Source organism: Lytechinus variegatus, chromosome 3, assembly GCF_018143015.1.
Source record: "Lytechinus variegatus isolate NC3 chromosome 3, Lvar_3.0, whole genome shotgun sequence".
NCBI lineage: Eukaryota > Metazoa > Echinodermata > Echinoidea > Temnopleuroida > Toxopneustidae > Lytechinus > Lytechinus variegatus.
This window is the reverse complement of record NC_054742.1, coordinates 75,060,111-75,079,858: the sequence shown is the minus strand read 5'-3', so window position 1 is coordinate 75,079,858 and position 19,748 is coordinate 75,060,111. Positions and strand designations below refer to the sequence as shown.

Here is a 19,748-nt window from a genome sequence, read left to right as displayed (position 1 = left end):
AAATTTAATACAATTCATAATAATATATATATTATACTAAATTCAATTATATTCAACTAAATTAAAATCTATACATAACAAAAAAAGTAAGTCCCCCTTGAACAAACATCAATAATTTCCGAACCAATGCGAGTTTTTGATATATTTTTACATGAGCGTGTAGGTAATTTTATAAGCTACACTCTAAGTAAATGTTATGGACGTATTTTACGTCATGCTTCAGTGAGCACCTTCGGAAAGCAAAAATGTCACTTTTCAAAAGTCACAAGCCAAATATCATGACTTTGATTCCATTTCATAGGAACTGATTCCACATTCTCATCATAAAAAAATAGTCAGAAGGCTTGTAAAATGTACTTTCTAAAAGACGATACAACTTTTTGGCTAAATTTGACGGTTGAATAAACACAAGTCCAAATTAGCTATAATTGGATTTTTACACATTTTTATCAATAAAAATGATTGAATATGATGACAATTACTTTTGGGAAGAGTATCTTCAACAATATTCATCGTTTTACGGTTCAATGAACATTTATTGAAAACAAAAATACGATTTTCAAATATCATAGTCAAGTATTGTGTCATTTTTGTAACTGAAACTGATCTTTTATCATTTTTTTCGTTATGTTCATGAGCAATTAACATGCTTCAATGATTCAAAGGCGTTTGATTAAACATTCACGCTTGAATGAACATGTGGAATGTGATTAGCTCTTTTTTACGTTATTGGAAAAAATGCAATTTGTAACTATGGATATCTGGTACAAACCTCCTTGCATGGTTCATTTGATTTGATTTTTATGAAAATCCTGATGTTTAATGCATCAGTGAGCACACAATATTAGAAAATTATGCAAATGCGAAGAAAGTTCAAGGCATTGGCCCCTCTCTGTGTCGTATCGAATCGTTATTTTGGTGTGCGCGCCTTTTGGATAGTGTTACTCTGAAGCCATGTGCAAAGTTTCATGAAATAACTGTTGGCAGAAGTAACAAAAACCGTCCATGAAACAAACCCTTATTTCATATTTGTTAAAATTTTGACTTTCTCTCTCATAGACTTGTGTACATTATGGATGCATATGTTTAAGAATAAGTAACCCCTTATTAAATATGGTGGAACTTTTTGTCAAGGCTGTCTTTAGCAATGTCACTTGGCAGTAATGTTTATCAACCTATGGGCAGAATTCTGTGCAAAAATGAAATCGATTTGTTTATTCATGGATGAGTGAGCACGCACCAAAGTGGTAAAATGGTTATTTCAATGTCACAGACTCATTTTAAAGGGTAATAAGTTGAATATTGGGTGGATCCAGAATTTAAAAATGGGGGAGGGGCCAATAATCGGGGTAGCCACCAACATTTTCAAATCTTAGTAAGACCTAACAAGTTGTAGAGGATACTACCAAAAACACTTATGATGATACGTCACAATACAGGGGCCGCAGAACGGTTTTCAGTGTGAGGGAGGGGCTGAGCCAAAAGTGGGGGGGCTGACCATGCAAAAAATTACAATAGTATGGTCAATTTTACATTCTTGTACATGCTTTTGGAAAAAAAGTGGGGGGCCCAACCCCCCCCCCCCTCCCCGCTTCTGCGGCCCTGCAATATTGTGCTCACTCAACCATGAACATACGAAAATTGTGTGTGGAGTGGCTAAATGATGGATAGTAAAACAGCATTAACACCATAAAATTCACCTAAAAACAACTTTTGCCCAACTTTGTATTTGTACAATCTGAAAATCGACTCTTGTGACTTTCAAAAATTGTCATTTTTTATTCGATCTTTAATTTCTCATGCATGACTCAACCGATCAATCTCATTTTTCCCCAGGAGTTGCTTAATGAGTGTAGAAAACTACCTACGAAATGTCATATCTCAAAATAATTCCGTTCAAAAGTTACAGCAATTTGATTTAGGGGGGACTTACTTTTTTGGTTGTGTATATTTCATTTTCATTTCCACAGTGTAAGAATAAGTTTTGCTCACGGTTTACATTAGTATTTGTTTACATTGACTTAACATCAATTATATGTAATACTGTTGCCCGATGAAATCATTCAGAATGACATAGTTACCAAGACAGTGATAAGAAAAATGTTACTGGATAATCGTAATATTATGGTTAAAATATGGACATCCCGGGAAGACCACAACAGTGTTGTAGATAAGGCCCAAATCCCGAAGGCTAAGGCCCAGGCCATTGCTTTTATACCAAAGGTTGAGGTAAAGGCATGGAAGCCTCAAGGCCAAGACCCAGGCCAATGCTTTAATACTAGAGGCTGAAGTAAAGGCAAACATCAAGTCCAAACAAAAATGATTAGACATAGCCTAATATTAAAATCTGATACGATGATAATGAAATAATATTATACATTAATACATGTTTCTAAGCGAGTTAAATTGTAATTATTACCAACCCGGTCATGTGATCATGGCATGTCAACACTTTCTCCACTTTCCTGGGAGCATTCCTATAAGAGTTCCGAGATTTTAATAGCTAGGAATACTGCATAGGTTTTCACATCCCACCGGGTACTCATTTAACACCTGGGTGGAGAGTGGCAAATTGTGGATTGATGCCTTGCCAAACGAAGGGGGGGGGGGTAGGCTTTAAGATCAAAGGTTTAGGTACAGGTGTTAGCTTTATTTTTACAAGATTAGGTACTTCGGACTAGATAAAGGCTTTGCGACTATAGATGAAGGATATTGGGACTTAGCACTCTCATAAATAATTGAGAGTGCAAAGCGCAGATTTAAATTTTCAAATACTGACCTGAAAATAGGTTTATTTTAAGGATTCTTGCCGGTTTTCATGTTCTTTCCGCTTATACTTTCTTTTAAATCTCAATGCTCATTTTCTTTGTATCTTCTTCACTTCATACACCTGAATAAAGAATACTAACATGAATCAAAAGGTTGGTAAAATGTATGGGGCGCATCCCATACGCTTGGTTAGAGGAGGTAAATCTTTATTCTTTATTATTGAAAGAGTAAAATTAAGTTCTCCATCAAACCCTATCGACACAAAAACAAATGCATTGTTTATTTCCTTGATACTGTAGTACAATGAAATTTACTGTTTAACCACATTGTCACAAAACAAGTAAATATAGTTTACTTTATGTTTTGTCATTTTGAGACACTAGTAGGGCCCTGGGAACGATTTTTTTTTTTAAATACAAAATGGAGCTCAAATTGTTCCAGAGAAATAAAAAAGAAAAAAAAAGAAGAAAGGTTACACTTCAAATATGAAGGTCAATTTTGTTAACTGTTTCATTTATACACATGTTTCATACTGGGGGGGGGGGGGGAGTTGCCTATGAAGAATAATACACGCAACATTCCCAGGGCCATGGACATGAAACTAAAATAAAAATATAAACAAGTGGAACGCCTCTGACAGTCTTGCCTGCATTACGCGATTCGATCATATAGCAGCAGCGCTGACTTTGAAAACTGCTATTGAATAATAATTCACAAAATAAAACATTCATGATAATAAAATACTACATGTATGTCCATTGACCCAAATGACCTTTGACCATTATCAATGAAATCTAAGATGTGTGGACATTACCATCATTTATACTCGATTACCCTTATGTCTATGTTTCATGAACTAGATCCATTCAACAAATACCCCCAACATGACCAAAATTCATTTAACCTAAATAACCTTTGACCTTGGTCATGTGACCTGTTCATTGATACTTGATTACTCTTATGTCTAAATTTTATGAACTAGCTCCATAAAAATTTAAAGTTACGATGGAAAATCAACAAATACCCCTAACATGCCCAAAGTTCATATCTAGTTTTGTTGTGTGCTGAAATTTTTGCAGTTATGCTTCGCCAAAATGATTGTATTAAAGCAATTGATATTAAAGGAAACATTAGGAAAATTACTGAGTATGCAGATGATCACTAGCGTACCCACGGGGGGAGGCAGCAGCTGCCCCCCCCCCCTGACGAGTCACAACCCATGCAAATGACGTATCCCCCCCTGACGAGCTTGAAAACCTATTTTGCCCCCACCCCCTGACGAACTTGGAGACCATTTTTTTTTGCTTGTCAATTTTTTCGGCCGGTTTTGCCCCCCCCCCCTGTGGAAAAAAATCCTAGGTACGCCACTGCAGATGATACAACCTCAACAGTGCCCTTTCACTTTCAGGACTGAAAATTAATGAAGGTAAAACTAAACTTGTTTGGATTGGATCGAAAAAATATATCCCATACAGAATTAAAACAAACATGAAATTCTCGTGGGTTGATGATGGCTGCTTCACATGTTTCCTTTAAATTTAGATAACATACATGCCCTAAAGAAGGTGAAGTGCCTAATTTAAGTTTGTACGAATAGGAACACAACCCCACTGGGTAAAGTAACTCCTGTTTAAACCCATTTTCTTTCGCAATTTAATTATTTAATTTTGTCTTTACCAAATCCATCACCTGTGTTTATAAAAGAGCTGGAAAGAGTTTTGTTCAGTTTTTTTTGTGGAATAAAAAACCTGATCGTATCAAAAGAATTCAGATTTGTAATTCCTATATGGAAGGTGGTGTGAAAATGGCAAATATTGAATGTTTCTCTTCTTCGTTGATATTAACCTGGATACGAAGAATGTATAATCGATTCATGGATAATATATGCTTAAATTCTTTTTTGCACGCCATCCACTTCTCAGACTCCCTTTTTTACATTATAGTCATGGCTATTTAGAAAAGTTTGTTGACATAATAACAAATCTTTTTTGGAAAGATGTAATTTCCTCATGGTGTATTTTTCGAAAAGCAAATAGATGTTCCAGTAAAAGAGAATTCCTTTCTGAACTCCTTTGTCACAATGAAGGCATATAGTTACTGACAGAAATCTTGTTAACTTTAGACACTGGAGTCAAAAGGGTTTAAGATTTGTCAACGACTTAATAGGGACAGATAGTCAGGTTTTAAGTAGACAAAGAATTATTGAAGTGTACAATGTTTCCATTGATTACCTTACATATTTCATTATAAAACAAGAGATCAGTGAAAAGTTGGGAGTTTTTCACAAACTGATATTGATTTTGTGAAGTTAACCACTCCACTCAGACCAAATGTCATTAGTATTTTGATGAAGCAAAATAAAGGATGTAGAAATATATATGTTCCATTGGTGAAAGAAAATGTATCAAATAACTTTCAAATAAAAGAAAAATGGGAAGAGAGAATCGGAAAACAAGTCTCACTAGAGAAATGGCGTTGTTTTATGCCGTTTCAAGTAATGACATGTTTCATTCAGGTGGTTTCAATACTGCTTAATTAACTGTATTAGTCCAACGAATTTGTATTTGTGCAAAATCAAAGCTAAATTAAGTAGTACTTGTACTTCTGTACCTCTCATGTCAAAACTATTGAACGTTTGTTCTTTGAATGCAACTTGGGAAGTATGGGAATACTTTGAAAACTGTTTGAAAGATGCAAATTAGTATTAGAAATTAACCATGGGAAATGTTTTTTTATTACTCCAATAAGTATAACAGAGCTTTAAATACACTTGTTATTTAGATAAAATGGATGATGTATAAAATCAAATTAGCTGGAATTAGTCTTGTGTCACAGAAAATCCTCAAAGAGTTACAGAATTATTTTTTGTACGAAAACGCTATTTCATGTAAAAATATGAAGCAAGTATCTTTTGAAAAATGTTGGGTCAAATTTCATTATTTTTTTTGGCTAATGTCGAAAAATCTTTTAATCGGCTTGCTAGATACAATTTTGCAACTTTATCTCTGGATCTCTACATAAATTATAATTATGTTTTTGTTTTTGGTACTGTAAATGATGTATTTTATGACAAGATTGTATATTAAACACTCACTAGCTGATTATTTTTGTACATTGACTGTAAAAACAAACGTAAACTAGAGCCATATAGATTGTGAAAGAAAATGTACATGTAAACTGAAGGTTTATTGAATAAAACACCGTACGATGGGGGAAAAGGAAATTGAAAAAAATATAAATAATTGGGCTACACATGTTCCTCATTCTAGCTTCTATGTTAATTTATGATTTTTTTAAACTATTATTATATCGAAGTCTACAAATAGGAAGCCATTGATCAACTGTTACGATGCATTGAATGACAAACATACTACTGGATACTTCAGAAGACCAAGGGTGAAAGCAGTGCTCGACTTCGCCATGATGAAGACCCCCGGATCAAGCAAAATAGAGTCAACAAGAACGTACACACCCGGGAGGAAACGATCAGTTACTTGGTAATGCCAATATTCATTTTTCGACAGGCTCTGTTTTTTTAAAAATAATTTATCAAGACCTCAAAATGTGGACTATGAAAAAAAAAATTGTCAAATTATGAAAACCCTTATATCAGAATTGATGTCTCTCCCCATAATCTTGGATTATAAAGGTGGTGTTTTATTGAGTTCTTATAAATTTTCATACAAGACAAACAAGATATACCTAAAAACTATAGTCACTTTGCAACTTTTCACCCTCTTTCCAGTCTTATCCCTCATCAAAGCTGGGTTATGTTGTTTATATGCAAAAGTCATTTTTGTTTTCCGACCCCCCCCCCCCCTCTTGTTCTCGAAGGAGGTGGGGGACAGGTTGCATTTCTTATTTAGCCCACCATCAGTTGACCCACTCTACATTATAGTAGACTTGTTAAGAGGTTGAACGCTGCATTTTTTAGTACAAAATGTCCCACTTTGCACAAATGTTCCTTGAGTCAAAAGAAAAAAAATCATCCAAAGAGACACGCTGTATCTATGCAAATAAGCAAGTAATTTGCATAAATTTGCACATTATGTCGATATAGTAAAAAACAAGTAATTCAGAATATACATTTCACCAGAACTGCCCTAAAATTGGAAATAAAGACTTAGGGTAAGACAGGGAAGAAAATTGCCATAAAATAATTGGGATATCTTTGTTTATTATTACCTAATTTACATAAATTATGCAAATTATAATTTAAAACAGAGTATTTATTCAAGAATCCTGAACTGTTTAAAAAAACAGCAACTGATACACAATGTCAACATTCTACATGAAAGAGAATATATTAGCGAAAACATCGATATGCTTCATGACAGTATTAGTGTCTTAATTTGCTTAGAAAGAGGGCAAATATGTCAAAATGTATGACGTGATACTGCGCTAAAACGACACCAAAACAACCTCTATGTCACAGTCACACTCACGAATCGGACAATAAAGCGATCAGTGGTATGTCATTCGAGATAACACAATCTCAACACAATAGCTTCCATCGGCTTCTCGTATCGCTGTTGTTGGTGTCTGCACACCGTAATCTATGATACATACGGGCAAAATGCATTTCGGTATCGGTAAAACACTATTAATTTTGTTATATTTGTTTCTAATTTGTCTCTCTTGGAAAATTTACAAAGGACATTGCTTTGCAGGTTCCTGCTTTAATGAAGCTCTGGCGCATGAATCATGACGAATGTACCCCACCTCAATCCATATCTTAACTTTGTGGCAAAACTGCATCTCCCCGGCATTCCCGCTACTTTACAAAACCAGTTTGATTTGTATTATCAACTTGAAAAACACAGATGTATGAGACATCAGACAACATGATTCCTGAAAAAAAGTTTTTTATTTTTGTTTATTTAAGCCCACGGGAGCCCTCCGAATTTACCCCATCCCCTCTCCGTATTTCGACTTTAAATACAAAAATATCGTGTTTTAAAGCCATCGGCAAGGCAAATTGCGGTTTTTTGGTATAATAAAGCAATTTTTATGTCTATATTTTTATATTTACATTCATCAGTATTGATATTATTATAATTATTATTCATATTATTATTATTATTATTGTTCTGCCGTTTGTAATAGTGCTCTAGCACAGTAAGGGCTATAACCCAACAGGAGCATGCCTAGGATACCCTTTCTCTTTTTGGTTTTATGTATTAAAAAATTGTCTTTAGAACTCTTAAAAGATTACTTTTGTTTGTATTGATACCTTGGAATAGATTGAGGAGAAAATACTCTTCAACTGACTTGTAGAGGAGCTGTGGTAAATTGAAGAACATCCACACGGCCCTTCATTGATTCCACTCTGTTGAATTTAAATATTTTGAGAGCCCAATCAGAAGAAAGATACATTTCTACTACACACATTGAAGCCTCTTTGCGTTCTCCTCTTGAAAAAACAAACAAACATAGAAGGCATTGTTTTATATCTCATAAAATAAGTTCGTGTACGTGACGGTGGCCTGTCGAAGTTGCCAAAACCGTTTATTTTGTTTTGACAATAGGGCCTATATATTTAGAATATCGTCTAAATGAAGCCCTCATCTGGAAAGGGCACTTATTAAAGGCAGCATCTACATTATAGAGGAGGCCTTGGCACTGGGAAGAGGGGGCTGAAGCTTCTTGGGACCAAAATTTTACATTGAACCTTTTTTGCTTTTCAAATTTACATCAATAAATTTTACAGGCAAATAAACAAAAAGGATTGCACGACAAAATGAAGTTATTTGGGTAACGTTTCTTCTTCTTTTTTGTCACATCTGCCGGAATTCCAGGGGGTGCTATCTATCGAGAATAATACACGCAGCACACCCCCCCCCCTCTTACGGAAAATCTTGCGGGTGCTTCAGCCCCCGCTTCCAAGTACCAGGGCCTCCTCTATATAATGCAGATGCTGCCTTTAATAAGAGCCCTTTTCCAGATGAGGGCTTCATTTAGACGATATTTTAAATATATATTGTCAAAACAAAATTAAGGGTTGGACAACTTCGACAGGCCACTGTCATGTACGCGAACTTATTCTATGCGATATAAAACAATGCCTTCTATGTTTTTTTTTTCAAGAGGAGAAAGTAAAGAGGCTTTACTGTTTGTAGTAGAAATGTATCTTTCTTCCGAATGGGCTCTGAAAATATTTAAATTTAACATAGAGTGGAAGCAATAAAGGGGTATTTAAGAGCTTATGTGTGGCCTTTTTTCAATGTACTACAGCTCTTCTACATGTCAATTGTAGAGTATTTTCTCCTCAATGTATTCCAAGATATCAATACAAACAAAAGTAATCTTTTAAGAGTTCAAAGACAATAAACTATTTTTGAATACATAAAACCAAAAGGGAAAAGGGTATCTAGGCATGCTCCTGTTGGGTTATAGCCTTTACTGTGCTAGAGCATTATTACAAACTGCAGAACAATAATAATAATAATAATAATAACATTAATAAAAATACTAATATTGATAAATATGAAATATAGATATAAAAGTTGCTTTATTATATCAAAAACGCAATTTGCAATTTGGTAGCTTTTAAACACGATATTTTTTATTTAGTGTCGAAATACAGAAAGGGGATGGAGCAAATTCGGAGGGCTCCCGTGGACGTAGGCTTAAATAAACAGAAAAAAACTATCTTCAGCAGGAAACATGTTGACTGATGTCTCATACATCTGTCTTTTCCAAGTCGATAATACAAGTAAAACTGGTTTTGTAAAGTAGCGGGAATGCCGCGGGGGAATGCAGTTTTGCCACTTCGGGGTCTCCAAAAGACATATATTTTAACAAAGTTAAAATATAGATTGACATTCGTCATGATTCATGTGCCAGAGCTGCAAAGAAATGTCTCCTGTAAATTTTCCAAGCGAAACAAATTAGAAACAAAACAAAATTAATAGTGTTTAACCGATACCGAAATGCATTTTGCCCGTATATAGCATAGATTACTATACGGTGTGGCAGACACACCAACAACAGCGATACGAGAGGCCGATGGAAGCTATATTGTGTTGAGATTGTGTTATCTCGAATGACATACCACTGATCGCTTTATTGTCCGATTCGTGAGTGTGACTGTGACATAGAGGTTGTTTTGGTCTCGTTTTAGCGCAATATCACGTCATACATTTTGACATATTTGCCCTCTTTCTAAGCAAATTAAGGCACTAATACTGTCATGAATCATATCGATGTTTTTCGCTAATTATATTCTCTTTCATAATGTTGACATTTTGTATTAATTGCTGTTATTTATAAAACAGTTCAGGATTCTTGAAAAAATACTCTGTTTTAAATTATAATTTGCATAATTTATGTAAATTAGGTAATAATAAACAAGATATCCCAATTATTTTATGACAATTTTCTTCCCTGTCTTACCCTAAGTCTTTATTTCCAATTTTAGGGCAGTTGTGGTGAAATATATATTCTAAATTACTTGTTTTTACTCTATCGACATAATATGCAAATTACTTGCTTATTTGCATAGATACAGCGTGTCTCTTTGGATGAATCTTTTTCTTTTGACTCAAGGAACATTTGCGCCAAGTGTGACATTTGTACTAAAAAATGCAGAGTTCACCCCTTTTTTGCAGTTTACAAGTCTACTATTACGGCCTTTTGCAATCTCAGCAGAACTCTCTTTTTTTGAGTTAACCAAATTAAGTTCCATCTTTTTGCTCCACCTGGAGCCATCTTTATGGCAAGTCCTAGTTACCTCCGATATAGTTAGATTTAAAACACAATTTAAAAACTGCTAGAAAACAAACAAAAAAAATCGGTGTATTTCCATCCAATAGCAGCTGAGATATCATTAGTAGTACAGAGAGGGATGGGGGATAAATATCGTTTGTATAAAATCTTTCCTCCACTGAATTTCAGCAAGTAGGCTGCCGTCATTATAAGGACATCAATAAATTGTGACATACCAAGTAAACCAAACTCGGGACCAAACTGTGCTGAAAGGGGTACTTTTGGCTATCAATATTGTATGAAGATAAATAAAGTAAAATTTACTAAGCAAAATGCTGCAAATTTCATCAAAATCTGATAATAACGAAGTTATTGAATTTTGAATTTACCAAAATTTTGTGAAAAACAGCTATATGCACACAGTCATGAATATTCATGAGGTAGGCTCGTGAGATCACATCCCCACTTTCCTTTTTCCCCCTCATTTTATATAATAATTCACTTTTTCATACATGTGTGAATGATAATGTCTCCTTTATGATAAAATAATTTGCAGCAAGGAATATTCAATGAATAAGTCAGTTGTCAATCCTCTTTTTAGTTCTTGGAGGAAACATTTGAATGAACATAATTTCATGTAATGAAATATTACAATCTTCAGTTTGCTCAGTGAATATTCATGCTGACATGCATAATTATACTTATAGCGCTTGATACTTTGTGAGAAGTCCCTAAGCGCTCTACAGTATATGCAGCATAATTACCCTGGCTTTAGCAGTGCAGCTGTTACGCGCGCTGCGTTTCAAGGAATAAATTCCTGCCAGGTACCCATTTACCTCACCTGGTTGAGTGCAGCACATTGTGGATCAATTTCTTGCTGAAGGAAATTACGCTATGGTTGGGATGCATAGAATGGTTTCACCGAAATATTGCAATACATCTTTTAAATGACATAACTTTTGTTATTCCTTGTCCGAGTATAAAATTTTCGGTATTTTGTTTGTTTAATTATTCTCTATCTTTTCAGATCATATCTTATCTTCCCATCAAACATGTCCGCAGAGATTAAAATTATGTTTACCAAACTTTATTTGCACGGAAACTTCGTTTTTCTATTTTTTCATGTGTTTTAAATATCTACGCATTATTTGCATAGATTTTGTATGCAAGCGGGGGGGGGGGCGTAGTTAAAGGAGAATGAAACCATTGGAACAGGATAGCTTGTGTGAAAACAGAAAAATCAAAGAAACAGATCAACAAAAGTTTGAGAAAAATCGGACAAATAATGAGAAAGTTATGAGCATTTGAATATTGCGATCACTATTGCTATGGAGATAGCAAATTGGCAATGCGACCAAGATGTGTGATGTCACTGATGAACAACTCTCCCCATTACTTCAGTGTATATTTCACTTGAATTGCCTCTTTTATCACATCTATCCATAGATCATGTGTTCTTTCTACATGAGGGCATGTAATACATATTTTTTAAGAATACATAATGGATAAAGAGTTTGTATCACCATAAGAAAAAGCAAAAAGAGACATTTTGAGGGTATTTTATAGTCCACCAAAGGGAAAGTTGTTCATCAGTGACATCACACATCCTTGTCGCATTGCCAATGGGAGGATCTCCATAGCATTAGTGATTGCAATATTCAAATGCTCATAACTTTCTCATTATTTGTCCGATTTTTCTCAAACTTTCTTTATTCTTATTCTTTGATTTTTCTGTTTCTACACAAGCCTATTTGTTCCATAGGTTTCATTCCCCTTTAAATATTATGACTGTAATTTCAAGTCTATATAACTTCTACAAGACTTAGTACCACATGTATAAATAGGTATTAGATTAAGAACTCGAATGTGAAGCGCGAGCTGAAATATTTAGAAATAATTGAGCTGAAAATGAGCCATTTTTAGGGATTGTCGGTTTTCAACGTCGTTTCCCTTTTATACATTCCTTAAAATGTCCATGATCATTATTTATATTTGTGTGGGTTTGATATAATTAATTTACATAATTAATCAGGATAAAGAATACTAACAAAAATGAAATTCAAAAGGCGGGTTGTAAAGTAAACGGGCACACTCCCATGCGCTTGGTTGCGGGGAGGGGTAAAGTTTAAAAAGATAATGCCATGCCTATTCTGTTCCATTCAGGAAGTGTTTTCTTTCTCTATCCTTCCATTAAGCAAGCTGCCCCCTCCCTGCAAGAATAAAAAAGGGAGAAAGAGGGAAAGATTAATAAAAAAAAGAGAGAAGGAAGGAAAAAGAAACGGGAAAATGGAAAGGGAAAATGAAAAGAAAGAGAAAAAAGAACATAAATACGGAAAATGGAAGGAAACAAGAACATGTGAGGAAGTACAAAATATCCTGAAATACTAATACATTAGCATCATTAGCAAGAGAGGGATATAAAATAAAAATATATGTTTCAATGGCACTAATGGATATCCAGAAAGCGAGTACCCGGACATACCAATTACTCACTCCTCGGTCAACAACTCCAGGAAGTAAATAGCCATCAATACCTAGGAATACATATAGAAAACAACCTAAAATGGGATAAGCAGTCACAACAGGCAATTGCCAAAGGTACAAAGGCTTTAAACTTCAACAGAAGGAACTTCTATCACTGCTCTAAAACAGTGAAGGAACGTCTATACCACACACTTGTTAGACCCCACCTAGAATATGCTTCGATAGCATGGCACCCAGGCACAGTCAAGAACACCAAATTATTGGAAATGGTTCAGAGAAGAGCCGCCCGGTTGGTCACAGGGAACTACACACAGGGATCCAGTGTTACAAACATAATGACAACACTTGGCTGGATGTCTCTTGAGGAAAGGAGGCGAAATCACCGAATCATCAACTTATATAAGATTATCCATGGAGAAACTCAACTTGACTTAAATAAATATGCCACTAGAAAAATAACGAGATTAAGAAGATCCCATGATGAACTGTATGACGTCACTTCAAAGTTCATCACGACTACCCATTCCTTCTTCCCTGAAGCAATCTCCCACTGGAATAATCTCACAGCGGATATGGTATCCTCCAAAAGCACTGACATACTTAAAGCAAAACTAAACATGCAAAACCTGCAACAAAGCAAAACAGAGTAATAATACTCCCACTCTCGTCAGCCCTGAGTTACCCTTCCTGGTGGAGGACTTCGGGGAATGGAACTACAAGGTACAAGGTATATAAAGACCGGAAGAAAGAAGGATGACGTCTATTCTAAGCTTGCTAAATTTTATGAAATAATGGTCGCAATCAGGACAAAAAAATCCTTAGTACGTTATCCAGGGGCATGTTCTAACTTAAATAAAGTTTTACGCTGGCTAGTCTCTTAATGTTTGTTTAGGCTAAATTTCCAAAGCCGCTATCGCATAATTAGAATTTAATTCAAAAATATTTTTAAAAGGCAAACATTTTCTGACTCGCTTTGCTCGCTGGCGACTGTTACAAATTTCTCCACATTTGCTATGTTGTGCTGCCTCAAAATATTTCGTTTATTATCCGCAATTGCGTTGAAGTTAATATGTGTTGTGTATGTATCCGCGATTTGATAAAAAAGCTGCCATCTGCAATATTTAAAAATATCAACAGGTTCCTGGTGCTCCGCCCCAGACCAGTGGCGGCACCAAGGGGGCCGGAGGCACGAGGAGGGAGTTGCCCCCGGGGTTGCCCCCCCTCCCCCCGAAATTTTGGGGAAAAGAAAGATAGTTAATGTTGTTATAAGCATCCTACTAAAGATGCAATGTGCTTAAAAACAGCTTTTTCGTTCTTTAAATTTTGAAAATTTTCTAATCCCTTCACTGCTCTCAACAATTTTGTCACTAATAGAAATCTTTCAGGTATTTATATAGAATTCAAAATGTCGCTCGCGCTACGCGCTCTCAAAAACTGTTGACTGAGATAAGAAATTTATCTGTCTACATGGGGCTTAAACATCTAATGTTTAAGTCAATATGCTTCTCGCGATAAGAGTTTTCATTATTCGTTTTAGCGTATTCATAATTTTCTTAAATGAACAATTTTTAGCTCACGCTACGCGCTTGCATCAATTGTTTATTGGATAGCCATCCAGTTCATGGCTTCAGAAAGTACTTAGAACGTCCAGTTATCATCTCAGGATATCAAAAATTTTCAGCTCGCGCTTAGCGCTCGCATTGTTTATTTGGTGAGGTATCATCTTCATGACCCAATGCAAACAGCTAATCCTTAATAGGTCCCTTTTCAAGTCAGTAGGGTCTACATAAAAAAAAATAGCTCGCGCTTCTCGCTCGATTTTGAGAAATAGACAAAATATTTGTGTGTTGCCCCTCCCCCCAAAAAATGTTCTTTTGCCTCCCCCTAGGTTGAAAAATCCTGGTGCCGCCATTGCCCCGATCTGCATAGCACTGGCCCCCACGATTTCTACAACCGAGAACAAAAAAAGATGAAGGGAAGGTTATTTTCTGAAAGCCATGTCAAAATCAATCTCAAAGTTAGATTTTCATGAAAAGGTGATATTTTTCTCGCTCGCTCGAGACTGATATAAAGCAACTTTTTGCTGGACGTCATGTTCCCCCATCCTCTTTTTTTTTAACTAATCACGCATTGAGCTTCGCCCGAATGCTTGGGGCACAATCATAAAAACATCTTGTTCATACCATGATATGACAGGGAAAATTTTGGCTCCTGCCCTTCCCCTGGCTACCATAGGCGGCGGAAGCGGGGGGGGGGGGGACGTGTCCCCCCCTAAATTACGGTCCCCCCTAAAAATTTTTTGATAACCCTTTTGTTTTTTTTCCCTGCGTCCCTCCCCTAAATTCACGTGGACCCCCACCCCCTTGAAACGTGTGTTGTCCCCCCCTAAAATTTAGGTTGATGACCTTTTTTTTTTTTTTTTGCTTGTCAAAAATTTTTGGTTAGCAACTCCTAAAATTTAGGTTGATAACCTTTTTTGGGGGCGCTTGGCCAATTTTTTAACTGTGTCTTTCCCAAAATTTCAGGTGGACACCCCCTAATTTTTTGGTCTTTCGCCGCCAATGCTGGCTACAGACCCCTGTTAAGCCCCTGAAGGGATACAAATTTCGTTTTGCTTGCCAGTGTCGGAACTCCTCTGCCTCACCGGGAAAGTGCACCTACACCCAGTGCACCCCAGCCTTCGCCCTTGGCGGCCCCCCAAACTCCACTCTTGCTCCGAAAGCCTCTCGTCACATTCAAGTTGTTGAGGTTTACCCGATGTAATTTACAGAGGGCGTTACACGCGGAAAAACGAACCACGATAAGTCGACGAGCCCAATCAATTACGCGTTGCTAGGCAACGCGCGGTCGCAGTATAACGTACAGGTGCATCAAAAGCGGCTTGGTAGCAGAATAATGTTTATAACACGCATGCTGTAAACAGTAGTAGGGTCGGACCATTCACATAACCCTGAACTCGATACTGAGTGCTGTCGCATAGCATTTATCACCATTTCAGCATAAAACAAGGAGCAATATACAAAAATGCCCGACTCTGCAGCAAAGAAGACAAAAAAGCAACCCCGTGGCCCACCGACACCTTCTGTTGAACAATTGGAAGAGTTGGAGAAGAATTTCTTATTAGACTGCATCGCAATTGACACGATAGCCAAAGATTATTCTATGGCACAGCCGAAACTTGGACCAGCTATCCCGGGGTATAATTCACAAAAGGACAAACATGTTAATCTATATTTCACAAGAGCGCAAGTTAGCACGACACTGAGGAAGACGGGACAGGTAATAATGAAAAAGAAGTAAAAAATTGTTTGGTAAAAGTGGGTCTAAACCCCCTTTACTTTTATGTCATAATATATTATAAGTTCATATTTATTGTAGTCCAAGTTCATGAAAATTTGCTTTACATGCATAAATGGGACACATGTGAGAACATAGAAAATTGGTGAACAATACATGTAAAATAGACAAACAAAATAATGATTCCTCACCAGAACTTTCAAGTCATGGCGTTCATGTTGAATGGTGATTCTCATAATGATTTAACTTGTATTATTTGTACATGTATTTAAAAAACAAGAAATATGTATTTCATTATCCAGGGGCTGCACAACGGTTTTCAAGGGGGGGGGGCTGACCATGCAAAAAATCACAATCGTATGGTTATTTTTACATTGTTGTACACAGTTTTGGAAAAAAAGTGGGGGGCTGAAGCCTTCTGCAGCCCCTGTTATCCTTACAATATATTGTTTTAGTATTATTAGATGTAGTATAGTACAGACGCTATGTGGTCGAGAAGTTGGGACTATAAATGAGAAATTATGTCCTAACAAGTTGATGATAAGTGAATAGAGTTTGGAATGATATATTGGCAGAAGTGTGACCTATAAGTTTGTGGGATTCCGGATCGAATATGAATCATGCCTCATTGTGATCATTTTTTGTCTATGTAGACCCAAAATTCAGTTTATTTTGGTCAGGATATGCTCCGCTAGAGACCCTGTCTTGCATTGCGGCAACTTCTGTGTAGGAGGAAGACTGAAAAAAGTCAAATGTTTCAAAAACTGACAAAAGAGTAGATTTTCCAGTCTAGTGCCCATTGAACCATAAAAAAATATGTCAAATTAATTTGATTTTTAAACAAAGTTCAGTGAATTGTTAGTTGTTTCTGTCTTTACTAGTTTGTGATGAAAGCTAGTTAATACTAGTAAATTAAACATCCCACAGTTTGATCTACAGTACATGCACATCTAAGTGCGAAATACATTTTCCACAATGAACATTTTAAAGATCTATCTCTTACCAAACACCTTGAACATTTTTCAGCAGTGCCTTGTCTGGCAATCACTTATATAATTTGTTGCTCACAGACAGTGTCACTTTCCCAATGAAAGGGATACACACCCAATAGTCATTTACTAGTGCATTTTCTTTCAGTCACTAAGCACTGCACACATGCTACTCCCAGTGGAGGGGGGGGGGCCACTTCCATTGATGGGTGGATACCATGCGTGACCTAGGGCCTGGAAAAGCACTCTAAACACACATTCTGCAAATGCACCTGTTAACAAGTATTGGCGTGTGCAACCTTACCCTTAACAAGTATTGGAAACAAAACAATATCCTTGGCAAGTATTCCCTGAATTGAGCCCCTAAACAAGTACAGCGATATTTTAATGTCATGGACGTCGGTTTTACCTGTACCTACATCATTGGGCTTATTACAGCCCCACCTCCCACACCTTGGGCAAATCGGACTCTAAACACATAGTGTTGACTGTTGGGGTAAAAGGCACATCCTTTATATGATAGTTTGGTCTTTTTACCCTCGCAAATTTCCCAGAGAACAGATAGTGACTGCTGACTGGCAGTCCATACATACATGTAGTCATTTATATGTGTATAAAACTTCACAGGAAGTTCAGTGATATGAAAATCTGCACAAATAGCAGAATGGAATCAGTTTTATTCTGTGGATTTTTTTTCCAGTTGACAACATGTATCTACAAGGTAAGAGCAGCCAACATAGTAAAGTGACTGGAGATTTTGCTCAATACAAGTGTATATTATTCTTCCATATCGTGATCTTAGAATTATATTTTTCTTCTCAATATCTGTTCATTTTCTATAGGACAAAGGAGGCACATCAATTGATGGACCAGTCATCGACCGATTCATTGAGTCAGGAGCAGGGTATAAGTACCTCCACGCACGTAACCAAGCACCTGGAGCTGCCAAAGGTAATTTACACTCTAGTTTACAAGGTCAAGCTCATAGATTGGATATTAATAATATCCATAAAACTGATAAAAGCGATTTGTGAAGGAGTCGATGATGTGACTCACTATATTTGATATACAAATTATTCCTTTTGCTTAAAATCTTTTCCTGAATACACTTTATCCAAATCTCCACCATCTCAAAATGTATGCCTCATTTTAACACTACTACAAGTACCGGTATGTCTACTTCAAAGACTAACCATTCAAAACAGTAGATAAATGTTACTTAATAATAGGAGAATGTTTATTGTTGTTTTGCACTGCAGGAGTCGTGCTACTTCCTGTTTGTTAAGCTCATTACCAGATGATACATTTTTTAAATAGTTCAAGTTTATTTCTCTGTTTTCATCCAACAGCTGGACACTGTAAAGACCAAGTAAATGGTCACGCCCAATTCCTCCAAGATGCCAAACCCATCTTTGGTTACCATGGTGAATATGGATACAGGAGAAACAGTCCATGGCTGAGGAAGATGCCTTCTCCCTTTGGTGTTGACATTAGATCCCCAACTCATTGAAAATGTAATATTAAAGGACAAGTCCACCCCAACAAAAACGATTTGAATAAAAAGAGAAAAATTCAACAAGCACAACACTGAAAATTTCATCAAAACCGGATGTAGAATAAGAAAGTTATGGCATTTTAAAGTTTCACTTATTTTCAACAAAGTAGTTATATGAACGAGCCAGTTACATCCAAATGAGAGAGTTGATGACATCACTCACTATTTCTTTTGTAATTTATTATATGAAATATGAAATATTTTTATTTTCTCGTCATCATTGTCATCGGAAATTAAGTTTCATTCCTCACTGAACACATGGAATTCCATTATTTTAACATTTTGTGCTTCAGGCAAGGAGGTCCTAATCGTCAAATTCGTAAAAATTGAAATATTGTATAATTTAAACAATAAAAAACAAAAGAAATAGTGAGTGACATCATCGACTCTCTCATTTGGATGTAACTGGCTCGTTCATATAACTATTTTGTTGAAAATAAGTGAAATTTTGAAATGTCATAACTTTCTTATTTTACATCCAATTTTGATGAAATTTTCAGCATTGTGCTTGTCTGATTTTTCTCTATTTATTCAAATCAACATTTTTCTGAGGTGGACTTGACCTTTAAAGAGTCCCATTATCCCACCTAGCATGCCTTTACAGTTATGAAGTGAATTCCAAGCCATTTGAGTATGATTATAGGTAATATGGGTTTTTGTTGCAGGTTGTAGAGTCTTTGGAATGGAAAAATAATAAAGTGTGTTTTACTGGATATATTTACTAGTTGTTTTACACATTCTCAAGCATAGAATGGTCTGAAAATTTCAGGATATAATCTTTGTCAGTAGCTTTCTAATATCATATTGCTAAATAAGTGCTCAAGCAGCTACTAAAATATAAACCTTACAGAGAGGTTGCTAGATTTAAATCTAAATCTAAACAGCTGGTAAAAAAATGGCATATTTAAATTCTAATGGGGGAAAATGCATTCAACGACTATTACGCT

At 36.0% G+C, this 19,748-nt stretch overlaps 1 protein-coding gene across 1 annotated transcript in view; it reads left to right on the top strand.

Moving 5' to 3' along the window:
- Nucleotides 1-18,797, top strand: part of LOC121412158 — a 30,613-nt gene extending 11,816 nt beyond the window's left edge. The window contains exons 3-7 of the mRNA XM_041605063.1: nt 6,085-6,266; nt 15,486-15,719; nt 15,963-16,239; nt 18,089-18,197; nt 18,596-18,797. Of these exons, the coding sequence (XP_041460997.1) occupies nt 6,085-6,266; nt 15,486-15,719; nt 15,963-16,239; nt 18,089-18,197; nt 18,596-18,756 (963 nt within the window). The 3' untranslated portion in view covers nt 18,757-18,797. The remainder of the gene's footprint in view (nt 1-6,084; nt 6,267-15,485; nt 15,720-15,962; nt 16,240-18,088; nt 18,198-18,595) is intronic.
- Nucleotides 18,798-19,748: the final 951 nt, after the last annotated feature.